General features: G+C 35.0%; 1 protein-coding gene across 4 annotated transcripts in view; it reads right to left on the minus strand.

Annotated features, from left to right (window-relative positions):
• The window catches only part of LOC126171916 (ATP-binding cassette sub-family C member 10), a 395,604-nt gene that overhangs the window by 49,814 nt on the left and 327,857 nt on the right, over positions 1–17,933 (minus strand). For all 4 annotated transcript variants that reach the window (XM_049920838.1, XM_049920835.1, XM_049920836.1 and 1 more), the window contains one exon: positions 7,365–7,608. In XM_049920838.1, the coding sequence (XP_049776795.1) occupies positions 7,365–7,608 (244 nt within the window). The remainder of the gene's footprint in view (positions 1–7,364; positions 7,609–17,933) is intronic.

The following is a 17,933-nucleotide window of genomic DNA, read 5'->3' on the forward strand; positions in this document are numbered from 1 at the left end:
GGCCATAGTATCACAGCTGGAAATATCAGCTCTCAAGGTGTGTGCAGATGAGAATTTATGAAGGCACTACAAAGATTGTAGTATTTACATTTATTCAGACAGACAACAGACTCTGAAAATTCTGTAAGCCCCTGCAATGTGATCAAAGATTGTTGCAGAATGCTACAAAGTCACTGTGAGACTAAGGGAATGCAATAGCATAAAACCATTATGGGCTCCTGGTCAGGCCAGATCAATGGCAATGAAGGAGCTGGTAGACTGGCCAGGACAGGTGTGACAACTCCATTCCTTGAACTGAAACCCACCCCAACCATCACCAAGGCAATGGCTAAATCAAAACTATGAAACTGGAGCATAAGGCAGCGTGTAGAATACTGGACTACGATCCAAAAACAAAAACATAGTAAGCTAATGAAGTCAAAACCATGTTTTTTAGAAGTTCTGTAATATTGGGTACAAACAGGAGACAGACTAAACTCATGGTATGGATAATGATATGCCACTGAAACTTTAAGAAATACCTACACGTAATGGGTATAGAGAAAGAAGTCCTTATGTGGTGATGGTGATGAAATCACACCACATGTAGACTTCTGGTGCCAAGCACTGGAGGTCATAAAACATAGGAGTTGGGTTGGGTTGTTTCGAGGAGGAGACCAAACAGCGAGGTCATCGGTCTCATCAGATTAGGGAAGGACGGGGTAGGAAGCTGGCCGTGCCCTTTCAAAGGAACCATCCGGGCATTTGCCTTGAGTGATTCAGGGAAATCACAGAACATAAATCAGGATGGCCGGACGTGGGTTGAACCATTGTTCTCCCGAATGAGAGTCCAGTGAAGACATAGGATATTCAGGTCATCAAGTCCTGAAGAAATTGTGTCTAATAAACGTAGAAAAAATATATATTAATCAAAGAGAAGAAAGAGAGGTTCCAAGACAAAATTAAAACCAAACAAACAATCCAAATTCCTGAAGAAGAAAGGAAAGCATGATCAGAAAGGCACAGCATATTAAAAATTGGTTGTTTTATTGTACCCCCAAGCAGGGCGAAATGAAAGAACCAATAAAGGGCCTCCTACTACTCTTTAAGGGTGTTGGTTGGCTTTACTAGCACCATATAGAGTGAAACTGCACAACAAATCCTGTTTAGGTGCAGACAATAGTGGGGTAGAACTGCTGTTATTTTTACCTCCCTGATCAAATCAAATCAATTCACATCACATCAACAGATCAGAAAGTGGATTAAATACTTTTTCTCAGCCTCACATCCCTCCTGCTGTAATTTGCATATAATGAACTTGCTAGCCATTAACATTTTACTAATAGGATCTATCAACTTTTCATCTGCATGTCACTGCTTTCTCTTTCTTTTTGCAAAAAACTTAATTTTGTTGACAGTAAGCTTGCACTGTCAGATAACAAGGTATGTTATATTTACTGGAACCATGTGTTCTAATTAGTTTCCACTGCTGCCAAGTGTACGGTTGGCATTGCCAAATACTAACTAATTTGAAGAAGAAGAAAAGGCAGAATCTTTACAGTGTCAGCAACAAGAAAGTACAAAGGTAAATAGTGCAGCAAATCCACTACATGAAACTTTAACAGTTGTATACCAAAATGTGCAAGGACTAGAAAGTAAATTAGCTGAAATAGAAGTTCTATTAACTGACTATCTAAAAGACATTAACATACTATGCATAAGTGAGCACTGCGTAAAAGAAATGCAAGCGTCTAGCATAATTATTCCAAATTTTGAAATGATTAGCAAATTTTGTAGAATCAACCATAAAGGGGGTGGGACATGTATTTATGTTAGGACAGGGGTAGAATCAAGAGAAATTAAATGTAAACTAAAATGCATAGAAAAAGATTTTGAATACAGTATACGTGAACTAACCAAATTAAAAATTACTATTGTGTGTTTGTACCGATCACCACTGGGCAACTTTGCCATTTTTATGGAAAACCTTGAGGGACTGCTGAATGAACTTAAACATAATGTAATTGTTCTTGATGATTTTAATGTTAACTTTAAGAATGATTGTAGTAAACAACAGCAACTGTGCAATCTGTTTTTGTGTCATAATATGATGGCAACTGTAAATGAAGTTACCAGATGCAGAAATATGCCTGAAACTATAATAGATCAAGTATTTATAAACAAGGACAAGTGTGAATATAACACTGAAGTAATTGACACTGGTTTCTCGGATCACAAGGGTATCAAATTGAGTTTAAATGTCACATCTTACAAGGACCCTGTTATCAATAATAATTACAGGGAAAGGAGATTTATAAACGATGACAGCATAAGAATTTTTAATTACATTCTGGAAAATAACAACTGGGGGACTGAATCAAGTGGTGATGTCAACACTATGTTTGACTCATTCCTTGAAAGCTACAAACACTGCTTCGATGTTGCCTTTCCTATAAAAAGAGTCAAAAATAAACATAAAACCAAAACATGGGTTACACAGGGGATTAGGAAGTCATCAGACACTCTCAGAAAGTTAAATAAATCAGCCAGGAAGAATGTAGTACTGAAAGCACATGTGAAATGTTATAGAAGCCTGTACAATAAAATAATAATTGCAGCTAAGAAGCTTGATAATGATACCTATATTGAGAAAGGTAACAACAAAATGAAGTCAACTTGGGAGGTAATAAATAAAAATGTAGGTAGACACAAAAGAAAAGATAACAGCTTTGTCATTAAAAGTGGGGGTAAAACTGTTAAGGACCCACTTCAGATTGCCAACATATTTAATGAACATTTCACAAATATAGCCATAAATTTAATTAAAAGTAAATGCAATTCCAATAGCAAGGTAAAAATCTCCATGAATGACATGACAATGTTCCTTTATCCAGTAACTGATTCAGAGGTACTAAATGCTATAAATAAGTTAAAAAATAAAATGTCATGTGGGTGTGATGAGATTCCTGACAAAGTCATTAAGCAAAGTGCAAGAAACATAGCCTCGCATCTCACTGAAATTATAAATGAATCTTTTAAGACAGGGGTGTTTCCATCAAAACTTAAAATGTCTACTATAAAGCCACTTTACAAGAATGGTGATAAATATGATGTTAGTAACTTTAGGCCTTTATCAATGTTGTCAGGTTTCTCAAAAATAATAGAAGGGATAATGTATCAGAGACTATACAAATTTCTTATTAAGAATAGAATATTGGTTAATGCGCAAAATGGTTTCCGTAAAAATAAATCAACTGAAACAGCTATCTTCAATTTTTTGCAACTTGTTCTAAATTCCATAAACAGAAAGGAATTAAATTGTGGATTGTTTTTAGACTTATCAAAGGCCTTTGATGTCATCGACCATAAGTTACTGCTTAGGAAGTTATATGCCTATGGGATACGTGGAGTTGCCCACAAATGGTTTGAATCATATCTGTCAGACAGGTATCAGAAGGTGGAGATAAGCCAGGCAGATAGGACATATTCATCAAGATTCGAGAGAGTTTTGTATGGAGTACCCCAGGGATCTGTATTAGGGCCATTACTGTTTTTAATATTTATCAATGACCTACCAAGTCAACTATCTGAAGCAGAGGCAGTACTGTTCGCTGATGATACAAGTTTGTTTGTTAAAGCAAATAGTGAAGTCACATTAGCAACAGACGAAGCAGACAGATGGTTTAATGAAAACAGACTCATTGCGAATGCCAAAAAAACAACGTGGATCAACTTCAGACATATTACAAATAAAATAAAAACTAACATTACAGTAGAACTGGGTAAGTGTAAGATTGAACAAGCATCATACACTAAATTCTTGGGAGTATGGTTTGATGAACACTTAAGATGGGAAAAGCATGTAATATCATTGAACAAAAAATTAAGTCAAACATGTTATATACTTAGAATGCTTAAAAGCTCATGTAATATTAAAACAGTGTTATGTGTTTATTTCTCATTCATGCACAGTTTATTAAGATACGGTGTACAGTTTTGGGGGAACATCAGTCTAACAAAACACTCATTTAGACTACAAAAGAAGGCAGTCAGAATAATAAAAGGTATAGGATATAGAGACTCTTGTAGGCAAGCTTTCAAAGAATTAAAAATCATGACACTACCATCTTTATACATATATGAAAGCATATGTTTCTTAAAAGAACACAAGGAATATTCTACATTAAACAGAGAATTTCACAACTACGAAACAAGGAATAGGAATGATTTCCACAGAGAAATTCATAAAACAGCTATGTATCACAAAAGTGTACTATACCAACCCAAAATCCTCTACAGTGCTCTCCCCAAAGAACTAAAAATAATACCAAAACTGTACATATTTAAAAGAGAATTAAAAAACATGTTATTGAGCAATAGTTTTTACAGTATTGAAGAGTTTATGAATCGTTGACAATAAAAGCGCAGTTAATATTTCCCTGACATATTAAATATGTGTAATTGCTCACATTTAAATACTTGCTGTTTCTATGAAATTGTGAAACGGTGTTAATATAAGAATGTAAATAATCATTGATGTGAGAATCACTAGCTTTTTTTTATTTATTTATTTATTTATTTATTTATTTATTTATTTTTTTTGTACGTTGTTATCCTACTTGTATATTTTTATGTTAATGTTCTAAAAGTTCTATTAAAATTGTAATGTCTAAGTGACAAGTAAATTCAATTACAAATTTTCATGTATATGTATTTTAAATTGTAATGTTTATTGACAAGTCCTATGTCATTTCGATGATGTACTACAAGGACGCTAATAAATTGAATTGAATTGAATTAATGAAACATGTACCCTAGAGGTTGATACTAAGTGAACAGCACTGGATCGGTATAGCTTATGGATTGCAGATGATCAAACCCGTTCTCAGTTTTACTGACATGCCTCCCTGAAGTACATGTCCACCACTTTCATGACACATCTCAATTAAAGAACAAAGTGAGTATTACAATCCCCAACCTGTCTTCAGAGACAGAAGGTAGTCTGTAAATGCAGTACACTTCTGAGATGCAAGGAAATGTCTGATAACAAAGTGTATACAGTATGAACAGGCAAATTCATTAGAAATGATGACCATTTAAACAAACACCTGAAGTCAGGATCACATCAACCAGTATATGTATGTACGTGCCATTTGAACTTGTCACTCAAGATGCAGGTTTTGTCATGGGTTAGCTAGTTACTAGACAAACACTGGCGTCATTACTATATTTAAATTTACTACAATATAGCAGATGATTCACAAACCAACATCTCAAACATTAGTAACCCCGCCCTTTCTCTAACAAAATGATCATATATCAACAGATTCCCGACCATACCAAATTTTGCACTTGTCTCTTCTTTTAAAGAAATAAGAATAAAGTAAAGACACTTTAAAAGGGAAAGAAACTCACTAAAAGAAAAGATAATCAAAAGTTTATGAGTCAGTGACATTTCCGATAACTAAATACAAATAAGCAGACATAAAAAAAGGAGTCTGAATCTATAAGAATGAATGCAAGTGAAGAAAAGGCAGGACTAAGACTTGAAACCAGGGATGTGTGATGGCAAATCATCGATGCTGATAAAGATTTCATCACTGACATCTACACATTGATGGCTGATAATAATTGGCCACAAAATATTAATGTTTTTAAAATTGATGTTAAATGATGAATTTACGGAACAGCATAAAATGCAACATACAAATATACCTAACGTCATATTTATTTGTCACTAAATACAGCTATATTTAACGTTAAATATTCCAAAACTTTTTGTCTATGGACCATAAATATATTTTTGATGGAAGTTTCCCATACAGAATATTTCATTGTTGATGGAGAGCATACCTTGCTGCAGAAAATAGTCTTTCAGAAGCTGGCAATACAGCTATACAGCTCAAATATTTAAGAGAATTTTTTGTAGCCTTGGATAGGCAGAACTAATGTGATTCCGTACTTTTAATGGATCTCGTTTAAGACCCAGAAGGTGATATTTTGCTGATGGTAAGTTTGTTTGTGTTCCAGTTTGCAAATTATTCTTTACTTGTGCTTTTTCATAATGTTCACTGCTTAAATCAAAGGTGGTTTCTCTATTTTCCTGTAATGTATCAAAGCATTGCCCATCTTCACTGATAGTTGTTTCAACAAATGCTAGCAAATCTCTGATAATTTTGATTGCTTTCAAATATTCTAAAGCATCCTGAAGTGTAAGTTCTTGAATCGAGGATCGAGCAATGTTGATATGGCTAATGTATTAACATGTCCAGTTGCTAGTTGGTTTCTGTTAATATGTTATTCTTCAGTCCTCTTCAACATTCTATGCTGGTTGCATGTCAGATATTTTGATATTCAATATAATAGTTATTGAGATTACTTTACTGCTTGCAATGTACTTTTCTAAACAGATTTCAAGAGTAGACTGTCACAATCACCTATAGAGCCTACAATGCCTGCAGCTGTTAGCATGGATGGTACACCAGCATGGCAATTAATGATATTAACTGCTTAACATGCTTGCAAAAACCTTTCAGTCATATAAAATGTTGAATTTCATCTAGTAGGTACTTCATGAATTAGTTTGAGGTCTGTTTCTTTTCTTAGCTTATCAGTTGCTACTAGACTTGATTTAATGCATATATACATAACTTTAAGTATCATTTGTAGCAATTAAAAGACATTTAAAGCAAAATGGGTACATACTACTTGATATCATGAAAGCACAAACTGAAAGAACAATTAAAGTTATTAGTCCATGCTTATTTATAAAAATAACCAACATTCCTACCTTAGTTTGTTCAAAAATATTGCTCCCACTCACTCTCCAATGGCCACATTTGACATACTGCAAACATGTTGCACTGGTGTCATTACGACACAGGTTCAGAAAAAGATTCATTTATATCTGTGCCATCATTGAAGGTCAATTTTTTGGCTTTAGCCCTGATGTCACAATTATTCAAAGTCTTGATAATAAAGCATTATTGTTTAAACTGACATTGGTAATATTTTTAATTATTGATTATCATTGAACTTGTAACTGCCCATGAGGGGAAAAGGACAGCCACAGGTATGTGTGTGTGCAAATAGTGACCTGTATGTGTAAGCACCAAAAACTAATGCATCTGGGCAAGAACAGATTTTAGTCTAACAACACACAATAACAAAATAAGTTATTTACAGTGGTATACAACTGGTGATGCTTAAGTGCAATAAAGCGAAAAGTATCTGATGATAAAATAACAAAACCATAAAGTCCTTAAATCTAACACCTCTCTTTGACTTCATTGCTGTATGAATTAATTATGAATACATCCACAAAAAGTAAAAACAAAATTATTTTTGAAAATTTAAACTTGTCAGTTATTATCTCTAATCCTTGCCTTTGCTGCGCGCAGTACAGCACGTGCCAAGCATAGCAGCTGTCTTTGACCAGTGCTAAGCTTCTTTCCACCAGGCCCAACATCAGCAGCAGGACCACCAAGAGCTCGCACAGCTCCCCAAAGCCCAACACGTCGCAGAGCAGTCTCTAGCTCTGCAGGCGAGTGCTGTCCTTCTGGATCAAGATTTTCATGCACTGTTCCTGAGAACAGCCATGGGTCCTGAGGAATTGCTGCCAGTCTGGACCTGTGGATTTGCATTGCCATATAATAATATTCTTCTACACCAAAACAAACTTAAAGTAAACAGCAACGCAACCCATCAGAGAGCTAGCTGCTGTTTTCTTCTTCCTACAATTATCAAAAGTTTAGAAGCAACTGTGAATATGATTAGATTAGACAAGGATCAAGTAAGCAATGATTTGTTGCCAGTATCATTTCAACTTAATTGTCTATTTAACCTGATTCAATGAACTGTGAAATGCACTCTGAACTTGTTATCTATCTGAACAGATAATGTCGATTATTTGGGAACATGCATTTTCAGTAACTTGCCAGCAGTCGTAAGAAGTTTAGCCAACAATAAATTTCAGTTTAAGAGGAATCTGAATGATTTATTGGTGGACTACTTCTTCTACTCCATTTCTTAGGAAAAACAATTGAAATATAAATTCTGAATACAATCAAATAGTGTGCTATGTAAAATCCGACTTCTGCACACCTCCAGTAAAGCAATGAGAACAATGTGTCAGAAACAGTTTTCTGCTCGCTGACGTGTAGCTACAACAGACAAAGAATTATCTGATGCACTTCAGTGTACATACATTTACATGACTGTGACAAGTCTGTTATTACCTCCTAAACAAAAATATGTTTCAGATTTATTTCTATTCCACATCCATTAGCATACATCTCTTTTTATAAATATTTATTCTTGTTTTTGAGATACTCTGCATCCTTAAGGATCCCCTGACTATGGATTGTGATTGGTAGTGGAAGTTAATCCAAACTTAAACTGCTGATTGAGAATTTTACACAATACCCAGTGTCAATGGAGAACAACAATTTAGTTATCTTTCCAAACTAACAAAACATTTTAAAATGTAAACTCTTGTGCCATGTTAAGAAAACAGCCTCATCTCAGTTTCATGTAATATTCAGTTCAAAGTTATTATTTGACAGTGACAGTAAAGTGCTTCCAGCAGTAACTACATGGCTCATATGTGATACAAGTGTGAAGACTACACCATGTGGCAAAGCAGCCATGGTTAGTTGTAGTTGGATATATTATTATTCTGTGTGTTTTGCTCTCATTACAAATAAACAGCATTCAACTGAATATAAAATATGACAAATTTAACACCACTACATTGATTAGGCATTTTTCATTAGCATTGAGCATAACACAGAACACCTTTTCAGCAGTATCTGTGTGGGATGACTTCTTCTGCACAATAATATAAGCATCATTAAAAACATATCCCATGGACATATGCCACCCAATGACACATAATACACTATATGCACTAAACACTGAGTTCAGGTCACTAGCATAATGAATGTTCAACTCTCTCTCTCTCTCTCTCTCTCTCTCTCTCTCTCTCACACACACACAGGTACGGATTCAGAAAATTTATGGAGAATTATATACACAGGAACAACTATATGGCAGATTACATTTAAAAGAGGGGCTAACTCAGCCAAAAATTCACTATAGAATCTGATATGGATTCCATTGGGCCCTGGAGCTTTGTTCAATTTTAATTATTTCAGCTGTTCTCAACTTATTCATTCAAATTTTAAGTGGTATGAGGATTATATTGGGGCAGTTCTCCTAGGTTTTCCTTTGTAAATAAATGTTGCAAATGGAGTTAACCATTTCAGCCATTGCTTTGCTACTCTCAATTTCAGTTCTGTCCCATTCATGAATGACTGGATACTAATTTTTGTGCTGCTAACAGCCTTTACATTCAATCAGAATTTCATTGGGTTTTGTGAAAGATCATTTGACAAAATATTCTGCTGCAATAGTCACTAAAGGCATGACGCATCACTGTCTTGACAGCAAAATGCGTTTCATTCAGCACCTCTCTACCTATAGCCCTACATTTTGTTTTACACCTATTATGCTGTAGTCATCATTTCTTTAGAAGGTTCTTCGCATTGATTATATACCATGGAGAGGCCCTCACATTATGAACTCTTCTACTGGGTACCTATCTATCTAGTGCATGGTCAACTATTCTTTTAAACTTGCACCATAGTTCCTCTACATGCTTGTGTGCTACACTGGAAGTTTGGAATTTGTCATTGATGTATGACTCTACCGCTTTTTTATCTAGTTTGCTTAACATATATACTTGTTTTGGTTGTCATTTGTACTTTGGTAATCATTGCTGCCACAACCGCTCCATGCTCACTAACATCAGTTTCGATGTGGACATCCTCAAAGCTCAGATCTAATTGTTGCCATTAGATCTAAAATATTTACATCATAAGTGGCATTCCAAACTGTCTATTCTAGGTAGTTTCCAGAGAAATCATTGAGTAATGTTTCATGGGATGTCTTGTCACACCTACCACTAACAAAACTGTAATCTCCCCATCTGATTGTTGGATGATTAAAGACTCCAATGATGACTAAACTATGATTGGATAACATATGTACAAGTGAAGTGAGGTTTTCTCTAAAGTTTTTTGTTACATCAGGAGATGAGTCTCGTGGGAAAGTGAAGGATCAAATTCACATTTTATGCCCACCCTTGATACTGAGTCTTGCCCGAACAATCTCACGTGCAGCTTCAATTTCTATCTCGGTGGATTTGAGTTTCTTGTCTACTGCAAAAATACATCACCTCCATTTCCATTCGCCTATCCTTTTGATATACACTTACAATTTCCCCCAAAAATGTTATCAATTTCAGGTTTCAGCCAGCATTCTGTACCTTGTATTATGTGAGCTTCATTGCTTTTGATGACTGCTTCAGAGTCTGAAAGAGACCGTTGTGTGCACTCCACACACAGTCAGCTACCTGACTGATGTTTAGTGCACACCTCACCCATTCAGAGGGACACTACAGTTTTCAACCCTATACCCAAGTCCAGAATGTCATAGCCTAGTTGTTAAATAATCTTCAAAGTCTCTGATTCAGTCTTTTCACTTGACTCAGAACAATGTTCAAACTGTGAGCCTGGCTGGATTTCTCAACCTTCTCTGCAAGTCACTGGAATGATCCAAGTATGATCTCAAAGTCCAGACGACAGGCATCATATGTTTCAACAAGTACCACAATCTGTAGTTGGTTGCAACCCCCCAGTGGCTGCCAGGACAGCCTCTTCTACACGTTGAACAAGGCCCCCAGGCATACATATTGAGTGTACCAGAGATTCCTACCTGTCTCTTGCTGCTATTTCCTTAAGGGGTACCATTATTTGCCATGTGTTTGAACTGCCAATGATTATTACAGCCCTACCTTTTTAAGTTTGCCTCCTCTTGACACAGGACAAAGTAGGTTTCACAACAGATGAAGTGAGACCCTAGCTCTGTTTGTTTAAGCAGAAGACAACACCTCATACTTGTTGATTAGGGGGATTGGTAATTAACACCCTGAACGCTGTCTACCCTGTACAGGCCATCTAGACCTACCACTCACAAGCAAATGGATGAGTAATGACAGACCCCTTACTTCCTGCAGAGGAGAGAGGATCCGCAGAAAAGGATAGTCCTTACAGTATCTTTGGTACCAACAGGTACATGACTCTCAGGCACTCTTCCAACACATCAATTTGCAGCAGCTACCAACCGTCTGAAAGTACCCAGGGAGATGTCTAGTTGCTTACGAACATCAATAAGCTCATCCCATGTTTGAGAAGAGCATTCACAGTGGGGTTGCATTATGGCTAGTGCAATATTTTACCAAACAGTGAACAAATAACTTTAAATTGAGCCTGCTGACAATTTTTAATCTGCTGAGCTAAACAATTACTAATTCCTCAGAATAACTGAAGCAAATACACAAAACAAGATGTCTATTAAGGCAACAGAAAAACCTAGGGTAAAAATTGCTAGTTTCTAAAACTTTTTGAGGTTAATGATGGTTACTACCAAACCTAAAAATAGATAGATTTTTTTATATACAAAGATAATGCATGCTTCTTTTGAAAGGGAAAGTAGATCTAACAAAATAGGCTGGTTACAATGTGTGCTACAGTAACTAAATCACAAATGCCAATTTACTATGAAATAGTTTATGCACAGTACAGCAGTAACTTCCAAAAATTCTCAAAAATGAATGGTTATTTGTGTCAATATACACTGAAACTTGTAATGACCTATTCTTTGGCGTAAGCTGTGAAGAAGAAACACTGATTTGCTACAAAATAAATTAACGACAACACTTGTAACTTAAAATAAATTTCAAAAATACAGTTCTGCATGCATCTGAAAATTCCCAAAAGCAACGTATTTCTCATATAATTATACAATGAAATTAGAGAATAATTGTTTTGAACAAGGATAGACTTCCTATTCTCAAAAATTTTGAAAAGGCACAAGTAAGTTTAAGCCTACAATTAACGATAACAGTACAAGTTTAATGCGGAACTTGCAAATATTCAAAATTTCACAACGCATCACAATACAAATGAGTATTGACAAAATCAATAAACAAGAAGAGACACAAACAGTGAAATACGTGAATCAAAAATTTCGTATCAGCACATGAATCTGACACACATGGTCTCTCGCAAAGGAATATTCCAAAGATGGCTTTTACGTTTAAATGGATATATTAATTGCATGGATTTTTTACTTAGCTGATTCTGCTACAACTTCTACATTGTCATGCCAAAGATAAACACTGCAACATCAATATATCTCAGTCAAAAAGCAAAAAATGTGTAGTATCAACAAAGCAGGTTTCCTGCCTGGAGCAGCTAACAATACTAAGAGTTTCACAAGAAATAAACATGAATGTCCTGCATAATTAAATTATTTTCAAAACAATCTGTGACTGTGGTCTCTTTCTCAACAGAAAATTGTTGTCTCCAAAATTTTTATTTGCCATAAAGCAAAAATTTCATAGTTCCTACATAGTCAAGAGAGAACTGAACATATTCCTGATTAGCCACTGGTTTTACACATTATCTGATCACATACATTCACGAATTGAAGATTCTCTTAGATGCACTACAATGCTGATTGTAATCACACCTCAACACAGTCCTGTTACTTTATTTTCATTTTATTCTCATTTTATTAGAAGAAAATGTCTACCAATAATAGGTCATCATAAGTAGATGTACGTTCCTCTGCTACTTATTTTTTTGCCAAGAGGTAGACCACTGAGAATACTAATCTTACATACAGTGTACTGCTGGTGTTAGAGTAACTTACAAGATTTTTATTAATGTTTCTTCTGTATAAATGTTTTATTGTGTACTTATCTTGCTGGTAGGTATTTTTAAATCCAATTTTAATTTAGATTATGCTGGCGTAGTACTACGCCGCCAGGGCAGCTCTCCTACTTTCTCACATTCAAAGCCACTATTTTGTATAGCTTACTACAGAAGCAGCCCTGAAAAACTATACAGAGAGTGAGTTAGCTTAAGCCCTTTACTAGTTTCAGAAGTCCCCCTAAATAAAGCAGGGTGAGTGTACTAGCTACATTCCTACAGCAGTTGGTACGCACCAGCCTTCCTCTGAAGAGAGAACTGACTTGTTCAATCAAATACCTAAGGGAAGTAGCCTACAATTTATTATTATGGAATCTGAATCAAGGTCTTTACACTTATCAGTTCTGTGAAAACCTGTTGGTTGAATTTGTTGTTTTTTATATAAATTTAATTTCGGATTCTTATTTTTCCAAGTAACTTGTTTTAACTGTGTCAGCCAGCCATCCTCAGATCCAAATGCTGCAGAAATGGGTCACACATGAGTGGTAACACACGGTCCTCCTATACAGCATATGATGATAAATTTGGTTGCAGCCTGTGTGAAATGTATGAGGACACTGTTTTAATACATAGTGATGTGTGTGTACATTGTGACCAAATGAAAACTGATCACTTTTAGACAGAAACATCATTAAAGAAAAATGACAAGCAGTTGTAGAAAAGACCAGATTTTTGAAAATTCTTCTGAATTGTGCTTAGTTACTGATTATTTACCACAATCTTACTTTTTTATATTTGTTGTCAGTCTCTTTACTGAGTTGCCCAGTAACATTACAATATGAGAGTGACATGGGAGGTGGAGGAGTTCAAACAAAAAATTTGCCCCATCTCATTAATTGGCAGGGAATATGTGGCACTCTCTGTGTGGAAAAAGACAAAAAAGCAAAACCATTTACTATATGCCTGTCCTTTCATGGTACTAATACAAACTTAATGACTAACCTACAATATGAAATGTATGAGGACACTGTTTTAATCCAAAGGCATTCAAAATGTAGTATTAATATTTATGAAAGTGTACTAGCATAGTGAGGAACATTTCTGAGTGTAAGAAAACCTGACCTGGGGAATGTATTTACCTTATTGCTGAAGTGCGAGTCAAATGTTGATGCACCTTTTACAAAAACAATTCAAAAGGGAGCATAAAAATCTTGGTGCCATGTTTATCATGACGTCAAAAATTATATAACAAAAACATAAAAACTGATCTAAAAGCATAGATTAAAACAGCTGGATTTAAACTTGGTGTCCAGCAAGTTTAGAGTAAATTACGTAATAAGGTGATTTAGTATGCATAAAATTTTGATAGGCTGTAAAATCTAATTTTATTCTTCTCACGTTGGTACATCTCATAAATTGTACGAGTCGGTGTCTAATTCTTGACCTGTGTATAGTTTTGTATATGTATCTTTATTGAAGTAGTCATGTGATTTTTCACTGAAATAAATAACATAAACAACTGTGTCATTAATAGAATCCTTGTCTCTTATGATTAATTGCCAATCTAAATTCACCTAAAATTGGCAAATGCTAATACAGAATGAGTTCCTGCTTTTTCAAAAATTAAGAAAGGAGCAGCTAAATTCAAACATGGCCTTACTTACCTTGAAGTTGATCAGTATAAAAGCAGTACCAAAACTCTGCCAAGGGCGATTGGCAATCAAATGTGTATAAAATAGCTGACACCATGCATAAATCAAAAGAGAAAATATGATTGCTTTCACATAAAGTATTAATTTTTGCCAATTCTTTGTGTAAGATGAGTGCTACATTCATTAAGTGCTCACCAAAAGTAAATGTGAGGGAAAAAGGTCCCAGAAACATTTGGGCCAATTTGAAAGGAAGTTTACTGGTTTTGACGACAACCTCTTTAATGCTGTGAATGAAATAAGAGTCCATCAATTTGTGCACAGCAATCAAAGCAGGAGAATGAAGCACCAACGGATGTGATGTTAGTTTCATCTCCTAGAGATTCTGTGGTATATCAAAAGAATTATTTCAATTGATTACCAAGCAAGCAATAACAGGTGAAATTATACATATATCTTCTAGAAGTATTGGGGAAAAAAAAGCAGAAGACAATGATGAAGAAGAAAAATAAATGCATCCATGCACAATGAGAACAATGAATGGTCTGAAGTAAGAGTGCTTGGAACATCAATCCTATTCACCAGATTTGGCATCCTGTGAATTCTGTCTATACCTAAAGAGAATGAAATACATTAAAAACATGCAAAAATGTGGAAGAAAAGGAATGGATGTGGTTTAGGAGTATGCATGTATTGGGATAAGGAAGAGAGGGGAGAGGGGGATTGGTTAGGCCAAGGATCTCAAGTTTATGTGGCACAGGTACATGTGGAAAATAAAATGCAAAAATATACAAGGATGGTAGACGACGTGTGATCAATAGGAATGATTATAACTACCAGTATGAAGAATTTGCGGCATCAGATGCTGCATCAACAACCTGTGCAGGCATTTAGTTGTGTGTTGTGCTCAGATGAGACTGCTGATAGAGTGTAGCTGGGAATCAAAGCATGTGCAGTTTGGAAGGTTATGAATTCACATGTCCCTGTGTTTCTTCAAAGAGAAGAAATTTAGGTCTGAAAAATGTATTGAGTCCGCCTCCTAGGCATTACTATTAGAGTTTATCAAATTTAGGCACTGGACAATTAACTGGGAGAAAGGCTAATAATCATTGATCATATTTGATCTAATTATGTACCAAGTGCTCTAAAGAATAGAAAATAAATTAAATGCAGTAAAATTAAATGAACAAGTTGATAGGAATGATAGGATGCAACTCGTTCACATAAGAGGTGTGATAAAAAAGAAATGGGAATTTTTGTTTTTCTTAAAGAGTCTTTATTTATTCATCAACATCAACTTTTTCTGCCTCAAATAAATCCCCTTAGATACAATACACTTGTGCCAGCACTTTTTCCAGTCCTGGGAGCACTTCTGGAACTCATTTTTCATTATGGAATTTAGCTCCTTCAATAATGCTGTATTTATCTGATCAAAATGATGTCCTTTCATGGTTCTCTTCAGCCTCAGAAATATAAAGAAGTTGAAGGTATCCATTTTGAGTGAATACAGTGGCTGAGACAACATAATGGCTTTTGAATTATTTCTACAACAGAGTGATCGCTCCATTACACATTATGTGTTCACTGCAAAATAATGGTCTTTCTTTATTTACTTCTCCTTCTTCTTTTTTTCCCAAGAAATCATGAAAAAACATTGAGGTGTGAGTGGGAGCATTATCATGATGTAATTTCCACAAGTGGTTTTGCCACAATTCTGATCAGTTTCTTTGGATTGCTTCAAGGAAATGGTGCATAACTTCCAGGTAGTATTCACTATTGACTGTACGATCACAAGGCAGGAACTCATGATGCATTACCACATTGTAATCAGAGAAAACAGTGAGAAGAATCTTCATATGTGATTGAACTTGTCAATTTTTTTGTCTTGGCTTTTCAGTCAATTTCCATAGGGACAATTTGGTCTTGCTTTCTATGTCATAGTTGTACACCCATGTTTCATCACCTGTTATGGCTTTCTTTAAAAGTTCTGAATCACTGCCAACTTCATGTAGCAACTCCTGACCGATGTCTACATGATGTTGTTTTTGGTCAAAATTCAACCATTTCATAACAGAGTTTTCTGCTAAATGTTTCATACACAAAACATCCAAAACAATTGCTTGGCATGAGCGAAAGGATACGTCGACATCATCGGCATCAGTAGCCTCTCTGATGATGATTTTCCAGAAGCATTTTCTTTACTTCTGCCATATTGTCATCAGTAATCAATGCGAAAAGTCATCCAGGGTAGTCATCATCTTCAGCATCTTCTCAACCCTCCTTGAAATATTTATGCCACTCATAAACTCTTGTCTTACTCACAGCAGATTCAGCAAAAGCCACAGTCAACATTTCGAATACAGTGCTTTCCAATTTTCAGGCAAACTTTTATCCATCTTCTTTGAAAGTAAAAATTCAATGAGCACTTGAAAACGTGTATAACATTTCCGACTGTCAACAATTAACTAAATATGATAATGCAGCAAACATACATCAGGAACATGTGTATCAACAAGACTTAAAAAATTTGGGTTGTTTGTATAAAGCACATGCAATTAAAACATTCCAATTACTTTTTTAAAAAATTCCAATTACTTTTTGATCACATCTCATATGCTGAACCGCGATATGTTATGACAACTGAAAATCTGTACAAGACTCAGAATGGAAACTACATTTTTTGTATGTATAGGATGTTTCTGCCTATGATTTTTGAATACTAAATTACTGTGCTTTTAATTTATTTATACATATCCCTTGGGGCAGGGTAAACTTCCGTCCTCCATAAACTCCATTCACCCAGTGGTGCTATTTCCACATAACTCCTAGGAGAACTTCTGATAGTAGTATTTGGAATTAATGAGTGGAAATGTACTGATAATGAAAATTTGAATCAGGACTGAAGCTCAGATAATGTAATGGTTAAGGCAACTATTACTGATAAACAGGAGAAGCATGTTGGAATCCTGGTCTAGAACTTATTTTCAATTGCCATATATTCTAAACAAATATTATTATGGTTAAAAACATATAACAAAATATTTTATTGTATTACTACAATATTACATATACAAATTTTCCATTGTTTGTATTATATTTTTGGAAGATTTGAAATGAGAAAAAATTGTACATTGATTAATGTTTACCTGAGTTTCCACTCGAAATACAACATTTATTCTGATAACAGATTGTAGTTGCACTTACCCGATATAGAAATCAGAATTCTGTATTTCAAACAAATTAATTTATTATGATAGATATGAATTTAGCTGTCTGTTTAGATTAACTGATATATAAAGTTCAGTTCCCTAAATGCCTTGGTCTCTGTCTTCATGTTCTGTTAAAAGTGTTCAAACTATGCTCAGTGCCTAGTCTATTACCATTTCACACATGAGCCTCAATGAACTCTCACATAATTCTAATAAAATCTGCCCCTTCACAATAACTTGTGCTACTTTATACTTCTGAATAAATTTACTGGTAGAAGAAAATTAAATATTCAGCAGCCCATTCACAAAGTGGAGTACTT

Source organism: Schistocerca cancellata, chromosome 1, assembly GCF_023864275.1.
Source record: "Schistocerca cancellata isolate TAMUIC-IGC-003103 chromosome 1, iqSchCanc2.1, whole genome shotgun sequence".
Lineage (NCBI taxonomy): Eukaryota > Metazoa > Arthropoda > Insecta > Orthoptera > Acrididae > Schistocerca > Schistocerca cancellata.